Source organism: Pseudonaja textilis, chromosome 1 (assembly GCF_049901715.1).
Source record: "Pseudonaja textilis isolate UNSWEBS1 chromosome 1, rPseTex1.2, whole genome shotgun sequence".
Taxonomy (NCBI): domain Eukaryota; kingdom Metazoa; phylum Chordata; class Lepidosauria; order Squamata; family Elapidae; genus Pseudonaja; species Pseudonaja textilis.
The window spans coordinates 124184395-124201223 of NC_141990.1; the positions used below are offsets into that span (position 1 = coordinate 124184395).

Sequence of the window (16829 nt, forward strand, 5' to 3'; positions counted from 1 at the left end):
TAAAATATCTTTAAATGTTTGTAAATAGCATATTTAAATGTTTTTATATATTTGCAGATTGCCCTAGGAAAGGAACATAGTTCCAAAACTCATTGGGCAGAAATAAGATATATATCATATAAATCTCCTTGACAGTTCATGAGAACTGCTCTCTTTTGTCTAATCCTGCAGTCAATGTCGTCCATCTTTTTTTGGTGTTCCTCCAAACTGGGCAATCAGTTTCCATGTTTGGATAAAACAGGAAGCTTTAGTTCACTGAATAATGTGAGTGCAATCATTCTGCACCATGAAGAGAAATAAGGAGTGTTCTGTCCTATATGTCGAAATGATATCAAGATTTAAGTCAGGAAGTGATTGTCAAGACATCAATTCTAGATCAGCAATAAAAAGGTGATCTCAAGAGTTCAAACACAGAATTAAAAATACATGTCCATGTTCTAATAATTACTGTATTAGTAGTGCTCTTTTTAATAACAAACAGTAAAACATACTAGGAGCACTAACTGTTTACAGTAGCATCTTTCTTCAATAAAATATTCCACAGATTCCTTATCTGTTAAGAGAGCACTACAGGGTAATTCAAAATATTTATTTACAGTATTATCAATTAGACATAACTGCTGGGTATTTTTGAATGCAAATATTTAAATTTTATTTCCAAAGTTTTTTTTTCTTTTTACCTGAAGTCAATGCTGAAGTTGAGGTTGCAGACACAACAGCAGGGTCAATGTCAGACATCTGAGATAACTGTGAAGCTAAAATGTTAGTTATTAGATTTATGTTGAGTAAGCAATTCCTAAAGACTTTTAAGGCCAATATTAATATGTAGTTGCATATTCAATAGATGTATTTCCTGACAATATTTCATTACAGTGCTTTTAATATTTTGGATTCTTTGGTATTAAAAATCTACAGATTCTGAGGGTTGTATTAAGCCATCATACTAAGCCATGTAAGAGCTCAGCATGCTATAGCTAGGAAACTACCACACAAATAAAACAATAAGTCTTCAACTTAATATGTCTTCTGAATGATACGTCTCCTCTAATCAAAGTCAGGGTTTTAAAAATATTTATTTATGGCTACATTCATTTGTTAGCTTGATAAATTCCAATTTCAGGCCAATAAATTTAAATATGTTCAAAATCTTGAAAAAAGCTTTTTCATTCCAAAGATTGTATTGTATTACCACAGAAATAAACAAAAATTCTTTCTCAGAAATAAAGCATTTCTATTTTCAAACCTATTTCAAAAATCTTAAGATTAACAATATGAACGTATTTTAATGTAACACAATATACTGCATTTCCTTTGCAGACATTTTCACAGATGAAAAGTGTAGCCACTTTCCCCAATTTATAGTAATCTTACATGCCTTATATAAATGAGCAGTAACAACATTCTTCTAATTGTCAGATACCAAATTTAGCCTTTCTGTTTTTTTTTAAAAAAATACAATTACTCCAAGAACAAATCACATCTATACTTCTCTATTTTCCTATTTTCTTCTACAGCATTACACTTTTCTAATGTTTTTGCATTACTTATGACTTTTTTTCTCATGCCTGCTTGAATACATTTATAGTATTCCTTTAAATTCCATTTTTCAAAATATCAGTATCTTCCCATTTAACTGTCTAAAATTTATAGAATTCCAGCATTCCCCCACTAGTTTTATATCAGAGCTTTTCAACAATTTTATTTCTAATTTTTATTTCTTCTGTTGAGAATTTGTTGGTTCTTTTTTTCATTTCATTAGAGCAGTGGCAGCCATAACTGAAGGAACCTTTATTTAATCAATCTATATAGGCAGTTCAACAATGACTCTGGACAGTGAACAATAAAACAATTACATCCACCCTATGTCTAAAATATATGTTTGATTATAAAAATCAGTAACATTAATTTTTTAGGTCTAAAGAAAAAAACACATTCCAGCATATGGTTATTTTATTGTTTCAGAGATTTTATTCATAATTGTTCAAATAATGATGGAAGCAAAAGTGACCAAAATAAAGGGGGGGCGGGGAAGAAATGCATTTCTTCATTAAAATATATATAGATTAAATTTCATTTTAACAGCCAATTCTCTAACAAGGATGTGAGAATGGGGAGGAGGCATATTGGCAAAATGGAACCAATAACTGATAAAAATCCAGCAATAAAAAGAAAATGTAATTCTGCATCCTACAAATGAAAGCAACATTTATCATCATACCAGTAGGGGAAACATTTTCTCTTTTCTCCTTCATGTCCTTTATTCTTCTCTCCATTACACTGCGCTGATACTTTATTTTACTTGCCGGGCTGTATACCAGTGAACCATCATCTTCAAATAATAAAACAGGTATGTCTGTTTCTAAAAAATGGCAAATGATCAATAGAATTTTACATTTAAGAAGAAAGAATATATACAATATTTTGAAAGGGTAACATTTGGAACTTGGACATTATTGTAACATTCTGAAAATTTTAAAATAGTCTAAAAAAGAGATCTATATTAAAATGCTGCAACATATTGGGATCATCCAATAAGAAAGTTTTTAGTCAATTCTAACCATTAGACAGAATAATCTATTTTTTCCCTGTCATGGACAGGGAAAAATCTAATTTATTGTAGTACAATAGTCTACAACCAGATGCTCTTCTTTTTTCAAAAGTATTGTTCTAATGTTATTTAAAAAAACTGGTTAGTACTTCTGCAAACATAGTCTTATTTTTTATTTTTCATAGTAAGCAAGTGTATTATATTAATTATTGGCATCAATTGCCCAACATTTGGAATCAGAGGAAATATTAATTTGATTCACATTACCTGCAGAATAGAAACTTACTTTATATGTAGACTGCTTTCAGATTAGCGTAACACTTAAAAAAACTTTAAAAAACTAAGAAATGAAAAAATTATTTCAAATATGTTATTTGATTTGCAATACCCTACAGCAAGGGTGTTAAACTCCTATCATCACAGCGACATATGGGGTTTTTCTCCCCTTTACTAAACCGGGCATGGGCATAGCCAGCGCTTGATGTATCTGGCCTGCAGGCCAGGAGTTTGACAGCCCTGCACTACAGCAATCCATGTGTTGAAAAGGTTTCGTGTCTAAATTGTGGGCTCTGTATGTTCCTCTTAAATTTGCAGGGCTGTGGGATCTATGATTCTTTGTTCTTTGTGTACGTGCTAACACATCGGAGCCGGAGTAAGGACAAATTGTTGCCATTTCTTAATCAGAACTGTAGCAAACTTAAACTTTGCAGCCTTGTATGCTTTATGCGAATGATCAGTGCATGTTGTGTGATGTAATGCGTTTGTGATAGGACGTTAACAAAAATTGCTACGTTAACAAAGATTGCTTCTAATAAAAGAGGGTTTCGGAGTTTGCTCTGGGCTCTCATCCCGGGACAACTTTGCGTTGTGTCTTTTTTCCATGAGAGACCACCACACAGGGCAAATTTAGAGAATATACCCTGTTTCTCCAATAATATGGCCTCCCCCAGTCGGAAGTCCCAGCATGTTTTATAGGCATGAAATAAAATTAAGCCCCTCCCCCCAAATTAAGAGGCCTTAATTTTAAAACATGCGAAATGGGGAGAATGGTGGGGGGGGGGGGCTTGCCGTTAGGAAGTACTTTTGTTGCATACCCGGATATGGTGCTGCCTGTGTTGACCCCAATACGAAGTGCCCCACCAACGCCGAGGTCAACATCCATCGCCGCCCGCCCACCCGAAGATGCAAAGGGGGGGGGGAATTAAGTCACCCCTGAAAAGACGGCCTAGCCATTTTTTCGGGGCTCAAAAAAAAATAAGACCCGGCCTTATTATATGAGAAACATGGTATTAAACATCACTTTCTCCATTCAAAGCTAATGATCTAGATAGTTATGTATAACCTTTCTTCTGTCTGTAAAAAGTATAAAAGATTAATGCTGTTACCGTATCGAAGTACAACTGAACAGCTTCTTACCCAAAGGAATATGGAAAGAGTCCGCACATGGTCTGACCCTTGATCTCTCCACTATAATTTGCAACAGTTTTTGCTTCTGGCAAACAATGCCTATTTAGAAGAATGGATTTGTACTTACAACCACAGCATTAATGACTGTGAATTTGCTTAATGATCACAGTGAATTGCTGCAAATAATGTTGTAAAGTCAGGCAGTCACATAGATACCTCACCTTACAACCATAAATCTAACCCCAACTGCAGTTGTAAGCCAAGGACTATCTTTCATGAGAAGAGAGACTTGAGAACTGGTGAGAAAAGAAGGTGAAGTGTGCTCTTTCTTTGTGTCAATCTTTCTTGCCTTTCCTGTAAAATATTTCAGTAGATGGAGGTAAGAATGCTCAAAATATCAACCCCCTTCCATGTTTTATATTTCTCTACGTATTTTACAGTGATCTTCAACATTTTAACATTAATTCAAAGAGCTATTATAAAAATTATCTCAAGTGTCATGATATATTAGCATTATTTTTCAGTGCAAAGGCTAAGAGGTTTAACAGTGCAAATGGATCATATACTTGCCTGTTGCTGCTCTTTGCATTTCTAATTCTTTAACCATAGTTTCCATTCTTTTTTGTAATCTACGATCTGTCTCTGGAGTTTTCCCAAATAAATCTTTGGGCTGCATGCATTTGTGCTACAAAATAAAAAGAGTCATTATACTGATATGTAAGTTTTGAAATAATACTTTAATATGAAACACTAGACTTATCCTTACTACACCAATTCTACAAAAATAAAAAGTACTTTTCACGCATCACTGCAATATTTGTATTGAAATATGTTCACATGATGCAATACATTTTCAAATAAAAATCTGGGGCTAAAACAAAGGTTGAGTGGGATTATGGCAAGCAATAGCTCCTTGCATATTTTATCAAATTAAATGTTTACTAGAAAATCATCTCAGGTTAATACAACAAATTATTTTAGTCTTTTTTGAACTTTATGTTTTACATCAATACATTGGGAACTGAGATCATACTTAACCAGTTTTAATCCTTCAGTCATCGAAGGCTTTTAATTAAGAGCAATGTAAAACAAAATTAAAGATGGCACTTAAACTAATAGGAACTCACTATGCATATACAGACCTTTTTAATAAACTGAGGTAACCCTTCATTAGTATTTATTGCAGGATATAATGACTCATCAATATGCATTCCAACTTCTCTGCATCTGAGAAAGCATTAAGAATACACATTTGATTTAGTATTAGACAGATTTACTATTATTATTTCTAGGTAATTGAAACCTTTATATTTCTAACAAATCATGCTCAATTTCATACGTCTATTTATTTTTTTAACCTTACTTTTATCTTACCAAGATCCCAGAGAAGCAAAGCTTGCCCAGAAAATCCAGGTCAACAAATAGACCACTTGTTTGCTTGTAAAAATCACATTACAAATGCCATGTTATATTCATTTTGAGATGGGTGAAGATAGAGCACATGACTGTAAAAGAGCTAGCAGGCTACACACTAGATAGGGGGAAAATGTAAATGCAGAGGTCACATTCCTGTTTTGCTGGCAGACGGAGTCCAAGACCAAGGCTTTATAGCAGGACTTAAAATGTCAATCAGGTCAGTGATTCTACATTCTGAGAAATGAAAGCCTTTGCTTCTCTATGATCCCACCCATGAAAGTATCAAAATTTCAGTTGCAGATAACATAGAATAAACCATTCCTTGAGTTGACAATTTTCTGGCTCAGTACCTTAATTCAGAAAATCACCAGTCACCTACAGCAACCACTTGCTACCAGGCATAACTGTAAATTCTTATATGTAAGCATGCCAAGAAGTTCCAATCCAATCATGCTTGATCTAATAGAATCAGCTAGGACAAATCTGAAATCTGAACATTGTAGTCAGTAAGAGAGAACATGGCAAAATAACTGCCAAAGAGATGTTTGTTTGTTTTTTGCTTTCCATGCTTTCCTTTGTTTTTTGCTTTCCCAAGGATCCATAGCCTGCTTATAGCACTTAATATAATGGATGGGTGACTTATAGGTCATCTAATCAGACTATGTAGTATATAAGTGTAAAACTTCCAAACATAAAGTGACACTTAAAAATAATTCTATAGGACACATCTGGATATACATATCATCTGAATATTTGCTGAAGTATTTTTACTGTAGAACAGTATTTTTCAAGAAAATTGTATGTCTCAATTCCAGAAATCTGTAACAATACAACTCCTCACTTGCTGACTATTCCTTCAGTGACTGTTTGAAGCTATGACAGTGCTGAAAAATAACTTTATGGACCATTTACAACCTTTGCAATGTCCCTCAGTCATATGAATGCCATTAAGCATGCATAGTCCTGTCCTTGACCTGTTTTTTTTTCTCCCCATAAAGAACAGATATTTGAAAGTAAGGCTTTTATTTATTTATTAAATGCATTTTCTCAATGTGTTTTGCTTTTGACCTGATTACATTGCTTCCAACGTGCAGAAGAGGAAACAGTTTGTTCTCTTTAAATCTCTTTTTCTCCAGTCTCTCTCTCCAATCTGCTGGTGTGAGTGCTACTGAGTGATTCAGTGTTATTTATAAAGATAAATTTCTTTTACAGTATTTCTCATTTTTATTTTTAATTAATAATTGTTAGTTTTGTTTGTAATATTTACCACAAGCTGCTCAACTCTAATGAATATTGCAACACTCATTTTGTCTACTTAAGAGAAGCAGAGAGGCAAAGAGTGAATACTGGAAATAGAGAAAATCATCAGTAAAAGAAAGAAATGTACAATGTTATTCTCTGCTATAACAAGAAGAGATTGAAACCACTAATTAAAAAATGAAAAAGGGCTCAGAATGTAAATTCAAAGTCTTGTCTACTGTCGTAATATTCTTTTCTATTTTTGATATGTGATTTCTTGATCTGGTGTAGACTTCTTTCTTTCACAGAAAATATAGTTAATTCTCAACTTACGAACACAATGGGGACAAGCCTGTGATTGCCATTTGCAATTTTCACTTCTAGGCTTCATAAACAAAATCATATGGCAGGAGCCAGCAGGATATGGTGATCACGCAACTACAAAGACACTGTGACCATGTGGGATTCACCTAATAATGGCAACTGGGACTGCAATCATGTGTCTACGCCTTACAACCATGTGGCTTAGTAACAGAGTTTCCAGCCCCAATTACTACGTGCAAGTAAGGACTTACCTGTAAGGCTATGAAAATATGAACTTCAATGAAAACTTTCAAAGAACTAGCAATGGGATTTTAGTGACATCTAGTGATCTTACAGATGCAAACAGAATATGCCATACCACACAAGAAATTTGACATACTTTACTAGTTAAGGTGGAAACTTACATGCCAAAAAATGAGTCTCGGGATTTTAGGCATAATAAAGGTTCAAATTATAATTCTAAACAGCATTTGAGGTAATTTTAAACTGAATTGGTTTTTCTTTGTATTTTGTCTTAAGCTTGGTTTAGGTATTATGTCGTCATCAATAAGGTATGTGATGCACAAAAAAAGCAATCACTGCACTGTATAACTAGTATAGGAGCTCTAATCAATCAAACAAAGATGGAAAGTTAAGCTAATTTCTGGATCACTGTAATGCAATTTAAGAACTTTAATAAAATATTATAGAAATTCATCTTTTTAACTATGCTTATAATAGCCAATATTTCCTTGGAAGATTAGAAGTTTAAATGTTATATTAAAACATATTTGTAGTTAACTTCAATTCTATTATAACTTCTCAATTGACAGCAAGATATATTTATCAAAGCTCCTACACTAATTCAGACCATTGCTTTATTTCATGCATTATTATTAGCATTTCCTATTTATTCCCTGCCAGCAACTGGGGACATTTGAAATCCACATCAATTGCACTAGTATTATTCTTGTAATATTTTCTCCTCTGGTATATTTCTAAGCATCAAAACTTACTTTTCTACCCAAAGTACTGACACTAGTTTAATTCCAGCTTTTTGAGCTCTATTCCACGTAGACAGGAATCCATCTTTAAAGATCACATGAGTAACTTGTTTATTCAAAGTCTTAGAAATCTACAAAACATAAAAGAATAAAGCATTTTAAAATGTTATCTATATAAATGGTTTCTGAAAATAGTTAAGATTCTTCATTTCTACTGAAAAGTCACACATTATTTCATGCTTTTAGTAGGTAAACAGGGAATTTGCAGATTTTAAAAGTAACATTAATTCCATCAGTACTCTATTTAATAAAGAGAAAAAAGTTGCCTTTGTAGTAGGTCGCAGCCAGGTGGTTGGGGACTCCAGATGTAATGAGTGGTGTCATATGAGCTAAATTTAATTAGCTTTTATTTTCTATTATCTCCTACTTTTTTTAACTACTACTTATTCCTTTGAGATCCGCATGCTGTAGTTTACCTAATAAAAATAGCCATGGTGGATGTACAGTATATCTTATGCAAAGTATATAAAAAGCAGTTGAAATTAAAAAGAAACAGACAATACATAAAAAAGGAATGTGAAATTACTTAGCCTTAGTTGTAGTCTGGTGTTTGGAGAAAAAGATTTCATGGAGACATTGTGAAATCAAATTAAAGATTAAGCTATGCCAAATCTTTGAATAGTGTGCAACTTTAGAATTTTAAGAATTCTTTATCAAGCAAGATATTATACATCAGCAACAACAAAAATAAGCAAACTATTTGCTTTCTTGTATCTCCAGTATCTAGGAGGAGTTGGAACACCACAAAAGCAAGCAGGTAAAACAAGTGATGGAGTTGCTTTGCAAAGGAGTTTTGAAAGGCAGGTTTACCTGAAGTTTACTGAAGTGAAACATCATTTTTAAACTTTTTACAACTTTTAAAGTTACCTGATTTGGGTTCCATTAAAAAACAACAACCTCCATTTCTGTTAATGTAGAAATTGCCTATTTTCTCTAAAGCCACTGAAAGATTTTGCCTGATGGTTAGCAACTATTTTGGCTCCTTCATCTCAACAGACTGGAGATGGCACTGGTGAATTCTGAAATCATTTTGGTATCTGCCTATTTATATCCTTCATATCAATAGAATTGAAATGACATATTCACTCACACATTTAGTTACAACATAATTTGATTGGATTAAGTTTAGAGTATTCAATTCAATCTCTAATGATTTCTGAATCATGCCTTATATTTATGCATGTTGCGCTTTATTAAAAAAAGGTTAAACAAAACTATGGACTAATATGATGTATACCAACTGGCTTAGTTACTTACTTTTGCTCCCATATCAAGGAGCTGTTGAGTAAAGGCTTTTGAGTAGTTTTCCGTTCTGCTGGATGACCATACTTCAACATATGCTACAACACCTACACAGCAATTATGAGGGAAATGTTAACAGATCAATATTTTCTTGGGACTACTATTTTTTGGATCAAATCTTTAATTATTTGAATGGCATACTTCATTTTCTCATCAGCATCAAAGCCAAAGGTGAGGCTTGTTAAAGTCAATGCAATTTTATCCCAAATACATAGATTACAGACCTATCTTCTGTTATACATTATGCAGCTATTCCAAAATCGTTTTTATAAAGACTAAATTGGATCGATGATAATGTACTGTTTTCGAAGTTTTCGTTAAGCACCCCATTTTTATTTGTTGAAATCATGTTTAAGAAACAGCCTGCAAATTTTTGACATCCAAATGGTGAAGGGTCTCATGTATTTGGATTTTAAATTGATTGCCTGCAGATGAGGCTGTCTGGGTGGCATGGAGTGTCATTCTGCCCTAAAGTTAAGAAAAAATAATAGAATTTGGCGGACATTAGCATTGCTCCAACTCCAATATCAAAGATTATTATTGCTTTAATAGCAGCCAAGGACACAAGCTGTCATATTTTTTAAACACAATGCCTATAATTTACACACCAATTTGTAATTTTACAACACATAGAATTTTAAAATGATTAATAGTTGAGGGATAAAGAACATTTTTAAAAAATGCATTTACCTGTATGTGCACTTTTTTTTTCTCCTATAGAAAATCTAAACACATTTTTCCTCCAGAGAGGAAACCTCACTAATCTGTGGCCCTAGAGAAGCAAGGAGGCATCTCAGATAATAGCGCAGGTCTACAATTGTACATTTCTTATTCAGGGGGAAGATCTCTCATGCATTTAGGAAAGCAGTAAAAAAGAATGTTTATGGGGATTCTCAGTCATCCAGGTCATGGTTTGTTAGTTTACTTTACTATAGTTAGTTTATTGTCATTGTACCTCATATAACAAAATCAAACACGATTTTCAGTGTACATCATGACCATGAAAATAAACACAAACACATCCTTCACAATCCACACATTGAACCGAAAACCCCCGACAACACACCAACACTGCACTATACAGTAGAATTCAACAGAGCTACTGCCTATTTTTCAGCCTATCTGTCCTTGTTTTTATTATTCTGTACCATCTGCAGATGGTAATAGTTCAAAAAAAAAAAAAAAAAAGGGTGCCCAGGATGAGATGGATCTTTGAGAATATTTTGAAATTTCTTAAGGCAGCAGAAGCTATAAAGCTCTTCCAAAGAGGGGAGAGGGCAACCAATGATCTTCTGGGCAATGACATTAACCCTCTAGAGCAGGGGTGGGCAAACTACGGCCCAGGGGCCACATCCGGCCTGTTGGTCATTTTAATATGGCCCAACTCTGAAAAAAAAAAAAATCAGGGCCGGCCAAGAGACCCCGCGCTGCGCGCCAAAAAATTGCACACACAACACGGAGCTGGGCAGCTGCTTCCCTGGTGGCGGGGCTGAGGCCACCGCCTGGGGAACGCCCACTGCTTTCCCTTGCCAGGGCTGGGCGGTGGCATGTTGCCCTGCGCCGCGTGGCCCCCGCTTGGCAGCGCGCTTCTCGGCTGGTCTCCTCCTCCTCGGCCATACAGAACAAACAGGCAGAGAAGGAGGAGACCAGCCAGCTGGTTGGGGGAAGCTTTCTGCGCCGAAAGAGGCAGCTACTAATCTCCAGCTTTGCTCCGCTTCTCCAATGGTCCGGCACCACCCTGTTCTATGTGCCGGCTGCTCGGACTTGCTGGGCCTGACACATAGAACAGGGCGGCGCCGGATGTTGGAGAAGCAGAGCGGAGCTGGAGATCATTAGCCACCTCTTTCGCAGCACAAGAAGCCCCTCCCAATTGGCCAGTTGCTCTCCTCCTTCTCTGCCTGTTTGTTCTGTATGGCCGAGGAGGAAGAGACCAGCCGGCTGGTTGGGGGAAACTTTCTGTGCCGAAAGGGGAAGCTACTAATCTCCGGCTTTGCTCTGCTTCTCCAATGGTCCGGCACCACGTTGTTCTATGCGCCGGCTGCTCGGACTTGCTCGGCCTAACACATAGAACAGAGCATGCTGCAGGCATCTCGCGACAAGCCCCAGTACATGTGGTCACCTGCTGGCTGGCCGGGGCAGGCCGGGCTGGAAGAAGCACGTTCTTCAGAAGGAAGAAAGCGTGCTCCGGGAGGGTGGGTGCCGGGCAGGTGGGCAGATGTTCCGGGACCACTTAAAGGTCAACTTTAAGAGTGTCCCCATGGAAGAAGCCGAGCAAACGTAGTGGCGGCAGGGGTGACGGGGCATGTGTGTCCCTCCACAAGGAGTATGAAGTGAGGCAGACACCGCACCTCTCAGGAAAAAAGTAGGTGCCAAAGCCCTGGCTGTCACCTGGGAGGGGACCCGCCTCTATGTCTGTTCTCGTTCTTGGCTTCTTGGGGCGCTCTTAAAATCAATCTTTAAGAGCTGGGAAGACGTTTTGTTAGATCGCCACCAACTCATCGTTGGGAGAGGTGTATCCCCTGAATACATGAGAAGTTTTGGGCAAAGTTCTCTGACTTTTAAAACGCATCCGTGCGGTTTTTGCCTTCCTTCATGCTCCTTGTGCATGCCGGGAACACCTAACTGGAGCAAAAGAGAGCGAAGTTGACTACTATGAAATGAGCACCTTGGCTTCCTCTCTTGTTCCTCACAGTTGCCCTGAGCTGGTGCAGTTCTTTACTTGGGCAGCCAGACGCCTGCAGCAGCGCCCACAGCAGCAACAGGCAGTTCTGCCTGGGCTCCACTCAGGTGTCCGGCTGGGGCTGTCAGGAGTTGCTACCGCCGGCGCAGCTCCGTGCGGCTCCAGTCCCGCGTTGCCTTGGGAAGGGAAAGGCAAAACCAGGAGCCACCGAGCCTGAGCCTCCGGTGCCGCTCTGCCGTTGCAAAGCACTGCCGCGGCTCTTCCTTTTTGCCTTTCCCTTCCCGAGGCAACGCGGGACTGGAGCCGTGCGGATCCGTGCCAGCGGTAGCAACTCCTGACTCAGGGGGCCTCCAAGGGGAGGGGAAGGAGGAGAAGAAGGGGGGGGAAAGGGGGGACGCTTCCCAAAAAATCTTGTGCTGACCCAGCCCGTCTGTCAAATTTTAAAAGTCAATGCGGCCCCCGAGCCAAAAAGTTTTCCCACCCCTGCTCTAGAGTGCTGTCCTATCTGCCACTGCACAATTGGCAAACCATACCAGAGGTGCAGTAAGATTAAATACTCTCTATGGTGCAGTGGTAGAAGGTCACCAGCAGTTTTTCATTCAGTTATTGTTTTCTGAGAAGTCTCAGGTAGTATAATCTCTGCTGGGCCCTTTTGACCAGGGCTGCAATGTGGGCACCACAGGTCAGGTCCTCTTTTAGGGTAACACCCAGAAACTTAAAACTGACCACTTGCTCCACCCAGTCTCCATTGATAAGCAAGGGCTGGATGTCTGATCTGTTCCTTCTATAATCCACTATAAGCTCCTTGGTCTTATTGGTGTTGAGGACCAAGTTATTGTCTCCACACCATGAAAGCAATCGCTACACCTCATCCCGGTAGGCAGATTCATCCCCCCACTCCCAGATGAGTCCCACCACTGCTGTACCATCTGCAAATTTAGTAATAGTATTACTAAGCATGAGTGGGAATGCAGTCATGCACATAAAGAGTTATCCCAAGGGTGCTTTTCCAAGAGGAAACTGGACTTTGGTTTTTTCTTCGAAGAGGTTTCGAGAACTCTGAAGAAGCTTCTTGGATGTGAAGAAACACCAGAAAGTCGTTGCCTCTTGAAAAAGCACCGTTGGGACAGTAAAAAAGAACCTACTTAGCACCACACTAGCTTATTTCATACCCACTTTAGGTCAGGGGAGAGGAAGGAGAATTTTTTTTGTTGCAATTTTGTGTATGTATATCGTACATTTTTATGTACGTTAAAAAAAATTAATCCTAAATTATTCGGGTTTTAATGTTTTATTGTACTGATTAAATTGTACAACGCCTAGAGAGCCCCTCTATGAGGGAGATGGGCGGTTAAGAAGCTCGACCTTACCCTGCATATTAGTTTTTCCCCCCTCTGTAACTGCGACTTCCTAGTCAACGTGGCCCACAGCCGTGCCGGGAGATTGAGGCAAGATGAAGATATGCACCGCTACTTCCCATAAACTCTCTTCATACTTTAGGCTCCCCCCTTTACCTTTTCAATACCGCCCCCCAATGATTTTTACAACCACGCACAGCTAACGTGTAAAGAAATAGTCTTTCCTTCCCATATCCCGCCATCCCCCCACCTTCTCGCTTTCTTTTCCTCCCCCCGAAAAATTGCAGAGACCGCGCCCGTACCTGCTAAAACAGGCCGGCCGTTGCTAACGTCCATTCTAACCGAACAGTTTTAAACGAACTCCACGCTACCGTTTAAACGTCCCTCCGCTATAACCGCATGCGCAATGCAAAGCCAAGCTCCCCCCCCAAATCCGGTTCTGCAATGGCTTGGTAATACCCATAGAAATAACCCCACCCCCACCCCAAAATGTAGACTTTTCCTAGCTCTATAGTGAGAGATACGTTGCTCCACCCAATACGCATGCGCTCCGTTTAAGAATTGAGTTCGGGCGGCGGGGGCGGGGGCGGGGGAGGTGAAACGCAGCCGCCTCTGCTGGATTGGCCGCCTAAGTGATCCCGCGCGTGGAAAGAGGCGTGGTCGTCACCATTGAGTTTAATTCTGCTAAAGCATAAGTTACAAATTCTCGTGGTTGGAGTCACATGCGCGCGCTGTAAACAGTTGGAGTGGCAGATTTCCCCCCCCCCCAGCAGGTGTCCCGATTTGGCGCAGTTTTTGCAATCCAGATAGGGTACGCCTGATTACCTGGTACCTTTATTACAAATTGATTATGGGATCGTTTGCTTTGGGGCATATACAGCTACTCCTCGATTTGCAGCGCTTCATTTAGTGACCGTTCAAAGTTACAGCAGCACTGCAAAATGTGACATGGTTTTTAAAGTTTTTTTTAAGTTATTTTTTAGTTTGTTAGGCCATCCCCATGGTCATATAATCAAAATTAAGATGCTTGGCAACTGGTTCATGTTTGTAATGGTTGCAGTGTCCTAGGGTCATGTGATTCCCTTTAGCAACCTTCTGACAAAATGTCTATGGAGAAGCCAGATTCACTTAACAACCATGTTGCTAACGTAACAACAAATGCAAAAATTCACTTAGCTGTGGCTAGAAAACTTGTAAAATGGAGCAAAACTCTATTAACATGTTTCACTTAGCAACATAAATATGGGGCTCAGTTGTGGTTGTAACTCAAGGACTACCTGTAATTTTCCTCATACATGTTCGAATAAAGCAATGCATTCATGTATCTGGGTGTGAAAGTTACATTCATTTTAGCTATGGAAGTAGCTGTGTACGTGTACATACATACACACTTTTCACACCTGCAAGTACACAAACAGGTGTTTGAAGGCTGCAAGTCTATTCCTTCAGACTAACCTGAACTGATCCTCTAATTGTGGCTTATTCTTTTATACCAAAGTTTTGAGTGCCCATTTATAGTTTCATTTGAATTACCTGGATTAATTATTGGAGAATTACTGGGTTAAGTATTGGAGAAGACTTTCCAAAGTCCCTTGAACTGCAAGGAGGTCAAATTGGTCAATCCTAAAGGAAATCAATCCTGACTGGAAGGACAGATACTTGAAACTGAAGCTCAAATACTTTGGCCACTAAATGAGAAGAGGAAAAAATCCTAATGTTGGGAAAGATGGAAGGCAAAAGGAGAAGGGGATGGCAGAGGATGAGATGCTTAGATAGTGTTATCAATGCAATGAACATGAATTTGGACAAATTGGGGGGGTGGGGGGGCGGGCTGGCGTGCTATGGTCCATGGGGTTGCAAAGTTGGACATGACTTAGTTGCTGGACAACAATTCCCATGTTTTATAATGTTGCCGAGCACTGGTTCCCATTCTGAGCTATGGGAGCCCAATGCAAACTCTTGCTGCTAAAGTTTGCAGCTCTCTGATCACAGTCCCCCAATATCAGTTTTCCCTTATTTTGCCATACAATCTGGGTTGTTCTGTATTTCTTATTTTTCTTTCCCTGATCCAGGAAAATAGTCTAAAGTTAGCTTTGTGATTTCAGGGACTTGGCTCTGGGATTCTGAATTCAGCTGCCTCCTTCCCTTCACCTCTGTGAAAAACTGAGAGTCTTTAAATGGGATCTAAGGAACTTTTAATTTCACTAGTGGGTTCATGTGGAGCCTGAGTATTTGAATCTGACATCAAAATTGCTAGCATCCGGTATATTAATTCATGGGGATGTGTACACTCTTCAGGATGAGAGGACGTTCTTTGAAAGTTACACATATGGTTGTTGTGTTAGACTTGTTTTGGTTACAAATACAGTAGTAGTTTATCTTGGTTATTGTGAACTATTGCATGGAATTTTGCAGCTATTATTTTTCTTTTTATTTATGCTGGGACTTGGCAAAATGTGTCATCATCACTTGCTTTCCTTTCCTTCTTGGAATGCTTTTCTTTATTGCAGGAATAATTTCTGGTCACTTTAAAATGTGTATCCGTAACAGTAGATGGCACTATGGCACAATCTATTTACGAACATTTTACTCTGAGCTTAAAAAGGCTGTAAGATCCATTTTCAAAGATATTTTTTTCCTTCAAGTTTGCAGCTGAATGTATGTGTAACATATCCATAAATGCAGTATTTCCTTCCCTTTAAAGTCTTAACATGTAAAGCAATAAAATTGAGATATAAGACTGACATTTGCCTTTCCTTTCCTATACAGTTGGACAGACAGGTTGTAAAAGAATACTTCACAATTTTAGTGAGTTCTCAAAAAGATATTACAAGAACTTTTGAAGTGCATGTGCCCTTCCCAAATGGGCACAGTTCATCTTAAAAAGCTGGAAACAGTTTTATTCCCAGAGAACTTCCAAGCGGCCCAGAGTTACTTTTATAGGCCGGCCTATAAATTTTATAAATAAGTTTTATACAAGATAAATAAATCTGCTTGAATGCTCTTGCTTCAGTTGTGCCAGTTACATATTTTGCATCCTGATCATTCCAATACAATTTTACAGAAGAGTATGTAATGAACCCTAAAGGAATAAGGAAAGATAAAAAGGACTTTAAATTAGGGCATTTCTAACTTGTAAAACTGCAGCTGGACTGTGCTTATACAATCAGATTTTTTTTTTTTATGGCAGTAGCTGCAGAAAAAAGCAGGACACATGATATTTATACTTCTCCTGATTCAGAGCCTCCTGTTCTCTCTTGCTGTCCTATAATTTAAAAAATTGCCCCTTCTTCATTTGACTCAGCTGCAGGTTTATTTTTGAGTATTTGGAAGTCTGATAATAGGATCATGTCATAGCATTTTCACCATTAGGTCACACTGTAAAAATACACCCATTTGGCACTGCATTGGGTAAAGAGTCAAAATGATCAGTTGTTGAGGAGTGGGAGGAAAACATTATGAGAGCTCTGATATTTCTGAAATGGATGTCACAATAAATGTTAAAAGCAGGA

At 38.2% G+C, this 16829-nt stretch overlaps 1 protein-coding gene across 3 annotated transcripts in view; it reads right to left on the reverse strand.

Annotated features, from left to right (window-relative positions):
- MCPH1 (microcephalin 1) overlaps positions 1 to 13789 on the reverse strand; it is a 114379-nt gene extending 100590 nt beyond the window's left edge. For 2 of the 3 annotated variants that reach the window (XM_026695212.2, XM_087916375.1), the window contains exons 1-7: positions 13620 to 13789; positions 9235 to 9326; positions 7930 to 8048; positions 5098 to 5182; positions 4526 to 4640; positions 2219 to 2359; positions 681 to 755 (exon numbers count right to left, since the gene is read on the reverse strand). In XM_026695212.2, the coding sequence (XP_026550997.1) occupies positions 681 to 755; positions 2219 to 2359; positions 4526 to 4640; positions 5098 to 5182; positions 7930 to 8048; positions 9235 to 9326; positions 13620 to 13653 (661 nt within the window). In that variant the 5' untranslated portion in view covers positions 13654 to 13789. The remainder of the gene's footprint in view (positions 1 to 680; positions 756 to 2218; positions 2360 to 4525; positions 4641 to 5097; positions 5183 to 7929; positions 8049 to 9234; positions 9327 to 13619) is intronic. The other variant, XM_087916371.1, reaches the window with a different exon arrangement.
- Between the last annotated feature and the right edge of the window lie 3040 nt (positions 13790 to 16829).